Consider the following 16922-nt stretch of genomic DNA (forward strand, 5'->3'; position numbering starts at 1 on the left):
TTTTGTGTCGGCGAATGAGCCTGGATACTCTGGCAAAGCAATTTCTCAATAATTGCCTAAGAAGATAAAGAGATGCTAAGGGAGGAAATGGGTTTCGGAGTGACGGAGGAAAGACAACAGAGAAAATGCTTTTGTAATGGAAGAAAAAATGTTTTATGTTTTTTGCCAGATAGCAGCGATTCAGTCACAGGGATAAATTGCAGTCATTTGAATGTCTTTTCATCATTTTTGCGAAAATGGGAGAATAAACCGTGAATCATCTCATAATGTTTGAAAATCAATATGCACTCACTTCTCTGAACTCTCTGGAAATGTAACTTTCTCCTCTTATGAAGTGCAACACTGCTGCGGGGGGGAGGAAGAAAAAGTTAAACCCAAAGCTTTCTTGTTTTGTAGGTAAATATGGCACAATGAACAGAAGAGACAGAAGAGAGAGAACACTTTCTTCCAGGGGAGAACCGATCACTGATTACCGTTCTTTATCGGCCGATGCCGATTTTTTTTTTTTTGTCTAAAATGTTGCAAAAATACAGCAAGACAGTTGCTTTAGTTGGAAACAGTGTGGTGACTATTGTTAATTGCGAACATGCAGACATGACCTGGTCTGTCAGTCAAAGCTCCCTCATGGCAGAGCAGAAGAGGACAGTGGTCGATTTTTAGACCTTTGCTGAGGTAGATAATATCGGCTTCACCTGTAATTATCGGCCGATCACCGATCTCCCAAAATTAAGGAAATAGGTGCTGATAATTTGGTGCACCCCTACTTTCTTCATATCTAGATGTTTTCTGTGGTATCGGTATTCCAGTCAATGAGCAACATGAGTATGGTCAGGTGATCGTAGACGACGAAGACGAAAGCGTTGTTGAAAGCGATCCTCTGGGGGACGGAGAAGTCCAGTGGGACGTCCGTCCATCTCCCCCTCTCTCCAGATCTGGACTCTTCCACCGATTGTTTTTCAAGCGATATCTCACTCTGAACTCTTCTGAACCTCATAGAGTTCCAGCTTCCTCCTCTCCCGTGCGCTGGAGGAGTTGGCGGTGTTCAAGGAACACCAGCGTCTCTTAGGATGCTCTCCAATCTGTAGGATTTTCTCAGCTGAAACTTTGGGAAACGGATTTCTGCCCTCCTGTGAAAACAGCAATCAGCGCGTTAATGGACCCGCCGGCAGAGGTCTTGAGAGAGCTACTGATGGCTTTAACAGGCCCGTGTAGAGGGATGAGTAATTAGCGCTCATTTAGAACGTTCTCGGCTTCATTCATCAGGGGGCAAAAAGGCAAACTGGCTGCTGAAGACTGAAGAGAACAGAGAAATTTTGGGCACCTGCTTAAACGGTTGGGATGAATGGACTCATGTTTATTGTTACAGCAGGTAAAATAGCTTTACCAGCAGCAATGGAAATATTACGCTCACCAAAAGCTTTACATATGAAACTAAAGCTAGTGTTTCTTGTCTTCTATGAGTAAATAAAGAGGATTGGAACACCAAGTTCTGTCTTTAAAGCAGAAATCTGTGCTTTAAAGACAGAACTTTGGAGCACCAATTCTCCCGTTCTGAATTGTGCGTGTATATCGGGATCAAGGCTGTGGAATCCAAAGTGTTCTGCCAGGTCAGGGCTATGTACAGTACTGTTGATATCATTTTATTTATTTATTTTCCATATGGCAATTTGGAAGTGACATCTTTATGCTTTATGAATGCCCCCCCAGGTGACCCAGATAATTATTAGCTGAATAAATCAGAAAGTAGGTCGTCCCATCAGTTTCACTTGCAGTTACAAGATTCCAACATAGCCTAGATCTTAATGTAATCGAGAATCGGTGGCAAGACATGAGAAGTGATCTTCATAGACACTTTAGATCAGATTTGACTAATGGATAGTGTCTGAAGATAATTTGCAAAGAATAATGGGTAAACCTGACTAAACTAACCCTTTAAAAAAAAAAAAAAAAAGAAAACAACAAGACTTCAGTATCCATTGTATATGTTGTTTCAGATGATTTGTTGATTTATTTTTAATATTTAAAATGTCTTCCAATTACAGTGTTCAATGTTTGCTAGGAATTAGCAAACATTTCTAGCAAGTACATCTCTGAGAGGGTGTACTTGCATTATTGTGTCATTATTATTTCATCACTTGAAAAGAGTTTCAAAATAACAAGATTACCATTTATTGCAATAAGTTTCAAATAAATACCCCAAAAGATCTGCAGTGTTACATACAAACCAAAAGTGGCCCCTGAAGGCCAGCCACACCATGGTGGCCAAGCAGTTGGTGTCGTACAGCATCATCACCTTGGACGTCCAGGAACATCATGGCAGCCTCCACAGAGACTGTGGAGTTGAGGTGGAGGCTCTGCGGCACCGTGTGGTGGTGTTCAAAAAGCTGCCGACCTGATTTATGGTTAATTAATGAGAAGAGCATGTTATGAATGAAATATGACAGTAAAATGGCAAAGACAGAAGTTGCACACCTATAAAAAAAACCTCCTGCTGCATAGATTTATGAGCACCAACTGTTATAGAAGGATATAAAAACAAGAGCTAATGAGAAAGCAGATGCTCTGTTGGTCTTTGTTCTTTGACACAGATGCAATAAAGATGTATTATGGTACTGACTAAACATTATGTAATCCGTATCCAAATTATGATTGAAGTGAAACTCGTATGTATATTTATTACAAACAGAGTGATCAACTTTTTTTTCCCTTCTGATTATTCTGGTTTACAGCTAATAAAAAAACAACTCAAAACATTCTCAGGAAATTTGAAAAAAAAAAAAAAACACTTTTAAGACAGAAATGTGGGCCCATGTTCCATACAGTACCAGAGGCATAGGCAGGTATTGAGAAATTTTCCACCAGATTTTAGGTTATGCTTGTTTGTCGAACGAATGTGGCCACTGTAACACATGTCCTGAATGAGTCTATTTGTGGTGTTTGTCAAATTGTAATCCTGTAAAACTCTTCAAACTCCTGACTAAGTTTTGCTTCTCTGTCTTTTTAAGGATGCTCATTGGATTTTTTTTATCCCACACTTTATCCTTCCACTAAACTTTACATAAATATGGATATAAGTAGGCCTGTCACAATAATCAACAAATAAATTAATTCACATGATAGATTAAAACAAACGCAATCATTTCCATTGGCATAATTTGTCGTTTATTTCTTTTTTCTCTCGCTCTTTCTACCAAAAACTGGATGGTAAAAGTCTTCAGTCTGGTGCTTTGGTGTCAACTAGCCCTTTTGTTGAAGATCAATTTTGTTTACAAAGTCTTCAAATTTGATTTCATTTATTGTTTTGTTTATTTATTTTGGATATTTAAAATGTCTTCTAGTTCCAGTGTTAAATATTCATTAGAATTTAAGGCTTACTGATTGATCTTTTACATTGTGCTCTTGCATTATTATTTTTGCTATTACCATTATGTTAGTTAAAATTCTCTCAAAACAACAATATTATTGTTTATCGCAATAACTTCTGCAATAACCTCTGGAATAATTTATTGTCAGGCAAAATGATCTAGATTGAGGTCTCTGCAACAAGCCAGTTTCTCTGGCAGTGACCTCTTAGTAAGTGTCATTGAGTGTCATTGACACAGACATGCATGTCAAGTCAGCACTCTTTCCTACATCTCACAGACCATCGCACAACATAACATTTCTATGTTAAAATGTTACTATCTGTATGCTATAATCATTTAAAATATATCACTTTGTGGGTATAAATTTATGTCATCTATGTATTCTGATTTACTGAAGTGCTGTCCCCCCGGAGATGATTATAGGTGTATTTATTAAGTTTTTTTTTTTGTCATCTTGAGAGACCAGAAACAATCATTTAAAAAACTGGGTTCTAGAAACACACTTCATGTTTCGGTGTGTACATGCAGCCGCCTCTTTTTTAAAACCATGACGTCAAAGTTCAATCTCTCTTCTTATCCCTTGTGCGCGCGCCTCACTCTCACTAATAAACATGGCGGGTAGTCGGGTAGCGCAATGGTTAGAGCAGGAGTCCCGTGTTCAGACTTTGTAGCGGCAGTTCCCCGTTCTACTCCCGGTTCCTTTGCCGCTTCTCTCTCTCTGACCCATTCCTGTGGGATTATTGTCAAATGAAGGCCACCAGTGCCGAAAAAAAAACGAACAAGTCGCCGTTTTTTGTGTCGTTCTCTGGCAGTGTTACGACGCCACCGACTGGCCCGGCATACTTACTATTACATCATTAAGGGGGTGTCAAACTCCAGTCCTCAAGGGCCGCTGTCCTACAGTGTTTAGATGTGCCACAGGTAAAAAACAGTGGAATGAAATGGCTTAATTACCTCCTCCCTGTGTAGATCTGTTCTCCTGAGCCTTGCTAATGACCTAATTATTCTTTTCAGGTGTGGTGCAGCAGAGGCACATATAAAAGTTGCAGGACAGAGGCCCTTGAGGACTGGAGTTTGACACCCCTTAGAAAAAAAAAAAAAAAAAATGCCAAAAAACATTTCTGAGAATTTCCAAAAGTCAAATATCAACTTTCGAAACTCAGAAATGTTCCTGTTTTTTCTAGAAAATTTCAGATATTGATGTCAGAATTTTTCAGTTTATTCCTCCTCATAATTTTGTATAGTGTTGAATTCACATGATTTCTTAATTTCCTACAAAAAATATTTTTGCGCTCCTCTCCATGTGTGCAGGACCTGCGTTGAACAGTTTGACCAGAACCATCATCCCTACAGGACAAGTGGCTATCTTTAAAACACATAAAACTGTTGACCCTAAGCTTGTCTGAGTGTTGCAGATCTTAAATCAGTGTCTTAAAGCTGATGTTCATGGCAGGTTGTCTGGGATGCTGCAGCCGAGATAAAAAAAAAAAAAACCCTTCAAAGTTTAGTGAGGGTTTTCCATCAACATGAAGGTCGCTCCATGATCACAACTGACCCCTAGAGTGAGAGTCATCCTCAGTTCCTCTCCTCCTCCTTGGTCTATCATTTACATCAGAATTGTTTGCCGCAGCCTCAGATTGTCCCTTCTGGACACCATCTTCACCGGTTCCCTCTCCAAAAGCACGGTTGTGTTGCAGATCTGCGAGTGCCGCTATGGTGGCCTCCATGCTATCATTGGCAATGAGCCCCAGGCCCTCCATGTCTTGTCCCAGACTCTCAGGCCCAGAGAAGCGGCACAGCAGAGTCAGAGCTGACACCAAACCCAACAGTGAAAACAGGATGTTCTGCTGCTCCATAGCACTTCTAGTGGCCAGGTCTTGGTACGGCCCAAAGGCTAAGGCTGTGTTCAGCGCTGATGTGTTCAGCTGATTCTTCAGTTTGGCCTTCATATCCCTTCGTACCGGCATCCTGAGGAGCTTCCCAGTGTTTGGCAGAGCTCATCTGTGTTCTGAGGAGATGTTTAGCAATCCCAGCACTGTGATACAGGCTAACCTACATGTGACAGACATCTTGGCTTCTCCTCTTGCCATCCCGGCCTGATTAGGCAGAAGACAGGCCGCGCTCCTGCTTTGGAGAAGTGGTGAGGGCTCGGTGCGGGGGCGGCTGTTGTGCTGAAAGCATATTGATCTCCAGAGCTCAGCGTTTGACCTTTGGGTTGAGCTCTGAGCAAACAGTGGGAGCCTGTTTTTAGTTTCTTAGAATTTCACCAACAAATAATGTGCATCAGGTGGATTCTAAGGACAGAGCATAGCCATTCCTCTCTCACATTCTGGTCAACATGGATTTTGAACTCTTATGCAACCGGTGCATACCTTTCTTTTTGTGAAGTTTCCCTGCACACATACAGTGACATTCAAACAGAAACTGTAAACGGGTTTGAATGCCGCTTCTCTGGTTTAAGAAAAAAAAAATCTTTCCAGACTTGAATTTGGAGACAAGTTTGTTGTCACTCCTGGTACAGATGTGTGAAAAGCCGCGAGGGACACCGGTCCATAGTCTAAGAGGAATAGTTATTTCTAGCTGTGTTTCTATTACAAATGTGCGCAAAACTTTGTCAATATTATTTTGTTAAAACAATACAATCTCACAATTATGGTGTTTCCATTTAACAAGAAATGCAGTTAAAATCCCACGTGAATAAGCTTAAGTCATTAAAAAACATGCTGAGCCATCATTCTCCATCTACTTCCTGCTGTCTTCATCTTTTCCACCAGTAGTAACGTCTGGTTGTTGACCATGTGACTCATGTCATGCTAAAGCACTGTTTCCGTAACTGTTTTTGCGAAATACGCAAATTTTGATATGACGAAAAAAAACAAACTCAGTTAATCTCACATCATACCTGAAAGCATAAAGTGAAACTTAAAAATATCTTAAATTTAGTGGGATTTTTTTTCAGTTGTAATGTTGCAGTAAGAAGAAAAAGCTTGTGTTTTTGTTTGTTTGTGAGCTAAAAAGGTAAAACTTGATAAATAGAGGCAAATATGCTGATGTGTTCAGAGCGGGTGGATCCGTTTTCATCCGGCCTCTGTGCCTTTGAAGTTACCTAACCTGTTTCCATCACAACATAAGAGACGAAGCATTATGACAGAGGATCTCAGAGGAAAAACAGAGTTTAAATTGCCTTGTTAAAAAATGTCATTATCTCCTGTTAGCAACTCCAATAAAAACTGGTATGCATGAAGAGTCCTAGATGTATTATATTATTTCAACATGGTGACAAATCTAGGCGAGTAGCTCATCTATTTAAGATGCTGCCTCAGCAACGGAGAGATGCAGAGCTGAGTTGGATCTCTTGATGTTCTCCACAAACAGATTTATGTGGATATTTCTGATAAACTTCTAACTTCAGATGGAAACATGCCAATTTCAGATGCCTATGAACCATTTAGGCATTCATTGTTCATCAAACAAAGAACCGTTCTCCTCATTTATTATTAGAGGTACAAATAACTGTCCCACTACTGCATTACAAATAAATTACTGCACAGCTTTTTACAACATGAGTGCCGATACATTTCCGCCTACACGCCCCATGTTATAAATTAGGATCTCTATAGGAAGATAATGTGGTTGATTAAAGGTTTAAATGACTATTTAGTTATGCAGACAAAAACAACGTTTATTTTACTAATTGCCTCGTTAAATATTATCAATATAATCTCAGGGTTGGAACTAAACAGCAGGTCATGTTGGATTCTCAGCAGACAACCAAAAGCTCCGGCGTTAATGCGCAGCTCCTGTAATGCTGCGATGCCACCATGTGGTGAGTTATGTCAACTACATCTGAGAGAATTCATTTTTTCCAGGAAAAATCCCCCTCCACCCCTAACATAAACGATGTTCTGGTCATTTAAGCAGCAGCAATCACTTTGAGAACACAGATAATTGGAAATGATTACCACAACTAAGACTGTGTTAAACCTGCTGGCAAAAGCTGCAAATCTAATCCTCCAATGTGACCTTGAAGGAAATTGAATGAACCGGAAGAAAAGCCAGGCCAGCCATAGAGTCTCTGTTTGCCCCATTAGAGGAAACTGGTCTAATTAAGCATGTTTTTGATGAGAGGATGTACAGCCAAGTTGACTCAGAGGTACGTCTGAGGCAGGATGAGGTAGCAGTAGAGTGAGATCCACAGGAGCAGCAGGACCTCCAGCTCTAATGGGGTTGAGTTACAGCAGGCTGCTATAGACTGAAGACTGAGTCCGCCGTTGTTCCTGGAATGCAGATAAACACAGGAGAGCTCCATTAGGGCTTTTTATGTTTCATTTCATGTATTGCATTCAGAGAAAGAACACAAAACGGGACCGAATGCCTGGTTTGGATGAGTGAGCAGTTGAGAGGACAATTTTCCCCTTTGCTGTCTCATCCCCACATTTTGACCCAGTGCGTCCCTTTCTACTTCCATTTCCATTCAACAAACGATTCCATTACCATGTGCCTGAGCCACTGTATTTCTCTTTTTTTGATTTATGGAGCTAAATGGTCAAAAGGAAATCCTGTAGTCACATCTATGATTTAATTTTGTGCCATATTCTTCTCTTAAAGCCTTTTCTCAGGGTCACTGCGTGGCATAGTGGGTAGAGCTCCGTATGCAGAGGCCATAGTCCTCCCCAAGGTTGCCCTGGGTTCAATTCCCAACTTAAGTACCTTTGCCGCATGTCTTCCCCACTTCTCTATGCCTCCTTCCTGTCTACATACTGTGAGAAAAATGGAAAAAGCCATTAGTGCTAGCCAAAAAAATTTTTTTGTATATAAAAAAAAGACTTCTTATTCCAGCCTAGCCTCGCCCCTTCTTCTATGCTTTGCTTCATACAGGGGGTCTAAACTCTTGGCTATTGAGAAACGATTGCTCGCTGGAGGTGTGGACTGTGCTGACGTTTCAAATGGCTGGGTCTGATTTTACCCAATGTGCCAGCTGGATGAGAAACTTACCAGAAATTGCTTGTTCCTGTAACCAACCATGTGGAGAGTAAGTAGGGCTAAGGCAACAAAGTGTTATACATTCCTCTTGGTCTGACTTTAATTGCTCAATATTTGGAAGTGTGGCCAACATGTACTGAATGGCTTTGTTCACTTCTTTTGTTACCATTGTTAGACTGCAAAACGTCTTCCTGGCAAATAGAAATTGATGCAACATTCTACGGCGGACAACAACTTGTTGTACCAGATAAAAACAAAGCAAGCAAAGCTAAAACGATACAAGTGGGATAAGGGACCAGGGCCTGATTGAACATTAAGCATTTTTAAGCAACTTGTTTGTTGTACGTTGTTATGAGAATTCCAAGTTATTCCTAAATCATTCTTGTCAAAGCTGTCATTGTTACATTCCTTGGCGTTTTCTCTGATGTGGTCTACACTGCTGTTATACCGTCTGCAGACACAACCCTTTGGAAACACCATGACTCCAACTTTCTCCTCAGCATGTTTTGTTGTCTCTGTTCTCTTTGCTTAAGAGCTCTGTGAAATTTAACACCAGTTACCTTGTCGCTTTGAGGTGTTTTATATTCAGACTACAATAATTTCTCATGTAATCACAAAGATTTACCCCTGCAGAGGGTCGGAATTCAGACTTTTGATCAGGCATAAGGGAGATTAGGAATTATCAAGAGGTTAAGTGTGTGTGCAATGATGAATCAGTACCATAATGACTGAGAAGACGCCCTGCAGGCCACAGTCCGACTGTTATCGCCCTCATGGATGTCATCAGGAAGGCTTTCGGTGGTAGTTCTCTGATCTGCTTTCAGATCCTTGAGCCTGCTGATCATAGGTTCCTGTTTCCTCCAGTCTTCTGTTTGAACAAACCCGTAATCAGATGATTTCATTAGATGACCAGCTTCCTTCATTTTCACTTCAGCTCCACAGCCCGTGTTCCTAATTGTAGCCCCATTTGCATTCAGGATGTTAAAACCAGCATCTTCTGAGGACATTTTTCCTGCTGTTTTATCATTGAAACTTTGTAATTTCACACGTTTCTGACTTCCTGTGTCTTTCTTCTCGACACGAGTTTCCTCTGTCTCACTCCGTTCCTTTAGATCCTGCCCTTCCTTTAATCTTCCAAAATCTTCCCCCACTGTTCTCTCTCTTGCAAATCCCAAATTTCCAGAGAGCTCTGCTCCTCCTTTCTCAGCATATTTCCAACTTGCAACTTCAAAAACATTTGCTTTTACTCCACCATCTTGAACATAGTCAAACTCATCTTTCTCTTTACCATCACTCTTCATCCTTTCGTTGCTTTCTTTCTCAGTGTAAGTGTCTCTGTTTGTTCCTCTCTGGGCCTTTGGCTCCAAGTCAAACACAGCCCTGTTGTTTGTCGTCTCTCTAAGGCTACTTTTGATCTTGTCCAAATCCAACTTCCTGTTTGCCCTGAGATCTCCTTCTTGTTTATGTCTGCCTCCGTTAAACATCCCTAGCACTTCCAGATGTTTCGACTCTTCCTCCATCTCCTCGGCTGTTTCCTCTTCTACTTTTGGTACTTGTCTTTTCGATGGATTACTTGGTCGGAAAACATCTTTATTCAGATCCAGGATGTAGCTGTAGGCTTCCTCTTCGTCTGAATCCAATGCCGACAAGCTGTAGATTCCTTCTTCGGAGCTCTGGGAAACAAGGCTTCTCTTACCGTAGCCTCGATCCAAACTCTTATCCATCCACAATCGGATATCCTGGTTGGCTATGCCTGCTTCCAGTGGACTTGGTGGCTCTAACGCTCTTTGAGTAAAAGGAAAGGAAGTTTCAGGGCTTCCACTCATGTTGGAGTTGTGGGCTCTGGAAGTCTCTGAAGATTTCCTGGACCATTGTCTCCACAGTCGTTGCTCATCGCTTTTCTCAAAGGTTCTGAGCAGAGCTCGGGCTTCTGGGTCATCGGCCAGCATTTGTCCAAGGCCGACTGGTTCCAGAGACGCAACGTTGGGAATCTCGGGAAACTCAAACTGTGCCATGTGATCCTGTAAGATGAAGCAAAGTCACATTTTAGCATGTTTGGAAATGCTTATGATTATTTGATGTAAAAGCACATTTTGAGTCATGTGATAATGACTCAAAATGTACAATGATGGATTTTTATTTTTATTATTGTTCTGTGGCTTGGATAAGATGACTGAATAGAGGATTTCACAATGAATTCAACTTCTGAAGGAACAAAGAATAGGTTGGAAAATTTTGGGGAGATTCCAGGCCTAGCTTCCTCAAACTAAAAAGAAAAAAAAGGTTTTTTTTAATGGTTTTTAAGAATATCCTACAGTTCCCTAGAAATGAATAATGTTCTATAATGACTAAATACCATTTTTCTTAGAATATACCCGATCCAAAAATTACCTTGCCCTTTCTATTACTACAAATTTGGATAAAGGTGATTGGTGGTAGTCTTATGGTGTTATATTAGGCTGTTCCTTATGAAATATATGTGTGTGGAGAATCAGCTTTTCTAATAAAAGGAAAGGTAGATGTTCAAGGCAAGTGTATTTCTCTAAGTGTCAAACTGCGCCGACCTCATCTGTGACCGAATGATCCCCCAGGAACATCGACACGTATGTTATGATGGACTGCTCGTCCGGCGAGGCGCACGCCACGTCTGTAAGGAAAAAAATAAACTATTCTTCATGTTGCTGTGGTAACCATTGTGACTTCTTATGATGTCTTCATTCTGTTTTTTACCCTCAGGCTCCAGCAGAGGGGGTACATCCAAACACTGATGGGCCAGCATGAAGGCCTGGTAGAGATTTTCCTTTGGTTCCTTGGACAAGCTCTCCCTCAGGTCAACCAGGTCCGGGTTTATGGACTTAATCAAAGCCAGGAAAGCCATTCCACTCCTCCAGCTGGCCCCGAAGTCATCCACATCCACGCCGTACCTGCAAATTCATGACTATCTTCAAACATTTGTGGAAAATTGTAATTTTCTTCCACTCCTCGAGCTTAGACACAGGCTTACTTTGACGTGCATCTTTGGACCCAGTGCAGGAGAGTCTTGATGGCTTTGCTGTGGTATTTTGGCTCCTTTTCAGCCTTTTTCCCTTTCCTAGGCAGAGTGTTGCAGGAGTAGCTGTCATTGTCACTGGTTTGAGGTGAGAGGTCACTTGTGGAAGGGTAGGCGCTCAGCGATAAGGAGGACAGGCTGGAGGACAAATGTCTCTGCAGGCCTCCTGTCGCTTTCTTCACCTGTTTAGTTTCCCATAAAAGGCCAAGAGACAAACTATAGTATACATAAAAATATTAGATGGATAATGAAGGTACTCAATTGCTCACCTGGAAGTGGAGGATAATGTTCCAGACGAGGTTGAGAACAACAGAAGGGAGGCCATCAGCAATGCCGGAGGCGTCGATGCCAAGAAGCTTCACCTGGGGGACAACACTGCTGTCAGTGAGTGGATTACAACGAACCTGGTTGTATTGAACTCATGAGAGAATCCTCACATGTCTGTCATCCAGGAAAGCTAGGGCCTTGGAGATGTTGTTCAGTCTGAAAATGCGATGAGACGAAGACCTGTACCTGTAAAGCTAACATGGAAGTGACAGTGTGAAGAGGCAAGTACAAAAGTAACCAAACCTCTTGAATTCTTACACAATTTATCTCATTAGAGCTGTAAACTTTGTTGTATTTTATTAAGATTTTACAAATCCGGCCCCCCTTACTTTGATATCCCTGAAAGAAATCCTGTGCAACCGTTTAGGAAATAGTCTGCAGCTGTTCTGTGAAGGCCTCGGAGGCCTCGTTTATTAGAGAGCAAACAGCATCATGAAGACCAAGGATCACAGCAGATGGGATATTGTTTTATGTTACAATACAACATCCCAAGCTTAAAACATCTCACCAGAGGTCTGATCAGTCCATATTCTGAAAATAAGACAATCAATTGAACATTTTCTTATTTTCAATGTATTGTTAGAAGACATTCTCATCTAATTAAACTGACAGGACAGGAAAGGATGGCATATATCATAGAGGCAGCCAAGAGGCCCTTGGTAACTGTGGAGGAGCTGCTGAGACACACAGCTCAAGTGGAAGAAACTATTATATGGACAATTATATGGAAGAGAGGCAAGAAGAAAGCTGTTTCTGGTAGCCTGCCCATTGTCTTTTAACTTCATTCTCATCTCCCTTCAAAGCTCCGTCTGAGATTTCTCCCATTGAGCTCGATTTAAATGTAGAATTTCAAGTGGACCAATCGGCAAACAGAAGTTATAAACGATGACTTTGATTTTCTGTGTTGTTTTAGAATTGTATTCTGCCTGTAGCTGTAGTTTGGCAATGGCAGCAGGGGAAGTGAACAGAGATGTTCAGTCTGGGTTTGCCCTACTATTGAGAAATGTAAGTTGGAGCAAGAGAAATGTTTAAGACATTTTATTGCTGGCAAAGTTGTCGTTCACTTTTATCAGTTTCACAGTGTAGTTTCCTTCACGGTTGAGTTCACATAGTACATGTGGTCAAACGTTAGTGATTGTTGAAAAACAAATCCAATCATTTCAAATTTCAACAGAGTCCAGGTCTCCAGTAAGCAGTCGTTTCTGAATAGCCAAAGGTCCAGACTCTCTGGACGGAGCGAAGCGTAGAAGAAGGTGCTGATTCTTACCAGGAGAAGTTGCTGGTGGAAAGCCATAGCTATTGGAGTTTGCCACAAACGACAGGATGCAGTGAACATGTGACAGGAGATGCTCTGTTTAGTTGAAAGAGTACTGAACACACCATCTGTACCCTAAAGCAAAACCTAAAACATACTGGTGGCCGTATCATAATATGGCCATGCTAATCTTCAGTAGGGACAGTGAAGCTGGCCAGAAGTAGATGGGTGGAGCTAATTACAATAAATTTGTTTAATGGACATGTCAATTTTGAATAAACTCGCGTTTTTCAGCTGTATCACAATTTGTGTATTTCTCAAAACTACAATGGAAGCACTTTTTTTGCGTCACACGAGTCATGTGATCAACAACCGGATGTTACTACTGGCAGAAAAGACAAAGAAGACAACAGGAAGGGGTGGGAAGACAACGGCGCAGCATGTTTTAAAATGACTTATTGCATGAGTAAATGTATTCCTGTGTAACTTTAATTGTGTTTCTTATTTAATGGAAACAAAGCAATTGGGAAATTGTGTTTTTTCAACACTAGTGGAATATCAACAAAGTTTTGCATACATTTGTAAGGGAGACACAGCTTGTGACAGACTTGACACTAAAAGAAAAGATTGAATTCATCTAAAACATACAACTGGAGCTAAAGTGGAAAGTGGCAAGATGTGAACTCAGTCTGAGTGAAGCAAAAATATTGGACTTTATACACCCCCAATTTGTGTTGCTCTATTCCAACAAAATATTGTTGTTTTTTTTATGGTTTCGAGATGAAAAAATGAGGGAGTTCTTACTAGTTTGCAGCCAGACAGCTCCTCCAGGAGCGCCATGAGCATTCTGCCATCCTGAATGTCTGTGAACAGGTCGGAGACTGCAAGGGGAGGATTTCGCTGGAAATAAACAGAAACAAATGCTTTTGTGGATAATCGTTTTTATTGCAAAAAAGTGCTTTGAAATGAAAGTCTTGTGGTTCCTGCCTTACTTTTTGCAAGAACACATTCATCCATCTGGTGAAAGTTCTCTTCTGCGTAGCTTTCCTCCTGTCTGAAGAGGGGAAGCGAGACGTAACAAAACATTTCCAAAAAACAACTTTGAGAAGACGACACCTCTAACCAATGAAAACATGGCAGGTGATAGAGCAACCAGGTGGTACAAAGCCTATAACATGGATGAAATCTACTGAAAAATAGCAACAAGTAACCTTTTTGATTAAAGGGTATTTAGCTAACCTTAAGGATCACTAAAACACATCATACCTTGAGGCTGCCCATTGTGATCATTGATCGCCGTTGCTGCTTTGCTCTGTGAATCCAGTAAGTCCTGCATTCTCAGTCACTCTTTTTGCTCAAGATCCATTGTGGAGATAGAAGAGGTGCCAAGAGCTGAACATATCCGCAGTCTTCTCTGAGACTTCCTCATAAAAAGAAGGACTGAGGTGAGGCAAAGTGAGACAGCATAGCTTGCTCCAGCAAGCCCAAACCTTCCACCGAGCAAAACTCCCCCCTGAGACAACACAGACTCCCTGCTATTGGCGGGCAGCGGTCCACAGAGTCGTATTTGTAGCGGCATTTGCCAGATTTCACTGGATCTTTGCGTGGGACAAAAAATACAATCAGCTGGTTTTACTGTGCTTCATCACATACCAGGAATTAAGACTTGCACAACAATTTGATCTCCGATTTATTACCTTTTAGTTACCACATTCTGTTTGAGCATGTTCAAAACAATCTGCAGAATTAGCGGGCGTAGACATTTTTTAAGCGCCTTAAAAACAAGGTGCATTTGCCAGCAAACAGATTTCTTGGGTATTTAATTATGCAAAGAAGAATTGATGCATTTTGCTAACAGCAACAGTTCTGGAAGATGTCTATACCCATTTATCTACTGGAGATTTTAGTAGGAAACTGGATAATAACAATAATCGAATAATTTAACACACAATCATTTAATTCTCAGGTTGTGAAACCACCAGCCTAATGTGACTTTTACAAATCAAAGATTCACTTAGAGATTATTTTCTGAAGAATCCCATTAAAAATAGCTGCTATTGCTGTATCAAAACTTCTTCATGACAAAATGATTTTTACCAAGACATCTCAGTTTAGGTGTGATTTAGAAGAGTGGCTCCTAAAATTGGTTACTTAGCAAAGGGATACCCCAAGGCTGTGCTTTTGGCTCTTTTCATGTTTCATGTAAAGACACGACTGAAGAGTTCCTTCATTCAACTATGTCTAAATCAGTGGTGCCACTGACTAACAGAGGAGACGAGTCAGCATACACAAAAGACCTGTGGAGGCTGACACACTGATGTCTCAACTAACACAGAAATTTATTTTAACTTGAAATGTTCACATCATCATAAGAATAATAGTACAAGGCTGGTTATGTCTTCATTTTGTCCGTGCTGGATTGAAGTGTTTGCAGTATTTAACAACTTGAGGTTTTGTGCGAGATGTGGTCGTTTTGAAAGTCAAAACCCCAAGAGTTCTGGGAACAAGTCATTTAGGGGATTTGTTAATAATGTGGAGCAAAGATTGGTTTGAATGGTTCACCAGTCTCAGTTAAATATAATTATGGAGAATTATTCACATTTTTTTCGTGATTGATGCTCAGTTTCTATTAACTGTGTGTAAATCTACCTTATCTTCCCAGTTGGCATGAGAAAAACACATATGAATCACAATATGAATCACAAAGAAACCCATGTTTGGTGTTTGACTGGGCTGACTCAGGCTCAAACTAATTCTGTTTGCTCCGTAAAGTCCTTTAACAAACAAACATCTGTGGTCCAAACAGAATAATTGGATTTATGCCATGATTAAGTGCATGTGCAACAGGTCGCAATCGATTTTATTTATTGTTAGGAGAGAAAAAGGGCTTTTTATTTTGGAAAAAAAAAAGTTTTAAAACACATCAAACCAAACATTTGTTGTGTTTTATGTGAACATGGCAAAATCTAAAATTTCAATGTATATGCAGTCATATTTATGACAAAGCCTTTGAGTAATTATAGATGAAAGAAAAAATAATAATGTGGTTATGGAGGAGTACATTTCCACCAATAAAACTCTAATTTCTAACTTATGTATTCATATATAAAAATTTGGACATTATCTTAGGTTGAAAAACTCATAAATTTGGGGGGAAAAGGTGAAATTTCCATCTTTAAAATACATAACTATGATTTTAAAATTGACATTGTAAAATCAGAAATTTGTAATATTCAATAACTTTGAATACTATTGAAAAGTTCATGAATTTCAGTAATTCAATTCACTAAATTAATTACATTATATAGGTGAAACACAACTGCTTTTGTTTTAGTTTTTATTTCTCTTAATTTTACATCTGACAAAAACATTTTTAAAGCATTTCTTTAATCCAGAAATCCAAGCTTAGTAAATATATTTGCTTAAAGATTGTTATATTCAAAAAGTATGATTAATCTCACAACCCTCATCAGTAATTATATTCTGATTTATTGAATATGACTGCACATCACAAGTATATCAAGAAATCCTCTAAATACTCTCTCAAATCTTATCCCCACCAATATTACTTTGGGACCAAAACAAATCTCAATGCAGGTTTGTTTTGTGGTGCAACTTCCACAGTTAAAGGAAGTTGCACCACAAAACGATGCTGACACAAACCTTACTTTGTTTAAACTGTGGAGCAGTTTCCACCTCTACGTTGAAGCAAATACACCTTTTGAAAAAATGCTGGACATGAATTAAAGTCAGAGTAATGATGGGGTATTAAACTATTACTGTGACAGTGGACAGTGTCTGACAGGAAAAGCTTCCCCTGGCCCAAACAATATCAAGCTGCCTGGTTTTTACTCTACCTGCCTCAAGAAAGGTGGCGGCCACTGAGCCGGACCGCCTCCTCCGTGGGAAGCAGGAAGTCTGTCCAAGGAACATCGCACGTGGG

At 40.3% G+C, this 16922-nt stretch overlaps 1 protein-coding gene across 1 annotated transcript; it reads right to left on the bottom strand.

Moving 5' to 3' along the window:
* Positions 1-6841: 6841 nt before the first annotated feature.
* clmnb (calmin b) lies at positions 6842-16251 on the bottom strand. The gene is made up of 10 exons (XM_015032526.1): positions 14246-16251; positions 13972-14033; positions 13784-13879; positions 11835-11918; positions 11667-11759; positions 11353-11579; positions 11079-11272; positions 10913-10995; positions 9069-10369; positions 6842-7642 (listed from the first exon to the last, which is right to left on the bottom strand). The coding sequence occupies exons 1-10, from the start codon at positions 14313-14315 to the stop codon at positions 7513-7515; spliced, it is 2340 nt and encodes a 779-aa protein (XP_014888012.1). The 5' UTR covers positions 14316-16251; the 3' UTR covers positions 6842-7512.
* Between the last annotated feature and the right edge of the window lie 671 nt (positions 16252-16922).

This window comes from Poecilia latipinna, unplaced genomic scaffold, assembly GCF_001443285.1.
Source record: "Poecilia latipinna isolate Pla-1442-1.1 unplaced genomic scaffold, P_latipinna-1.0 Scaffold244, whole genome shotgun sequence".
NCBI lineage: Eukaryota > Metazoa > Chordata > Actinopteri > Cyprinodontiformes > Poeciliidae > Poecilia > Poecilia latipinna.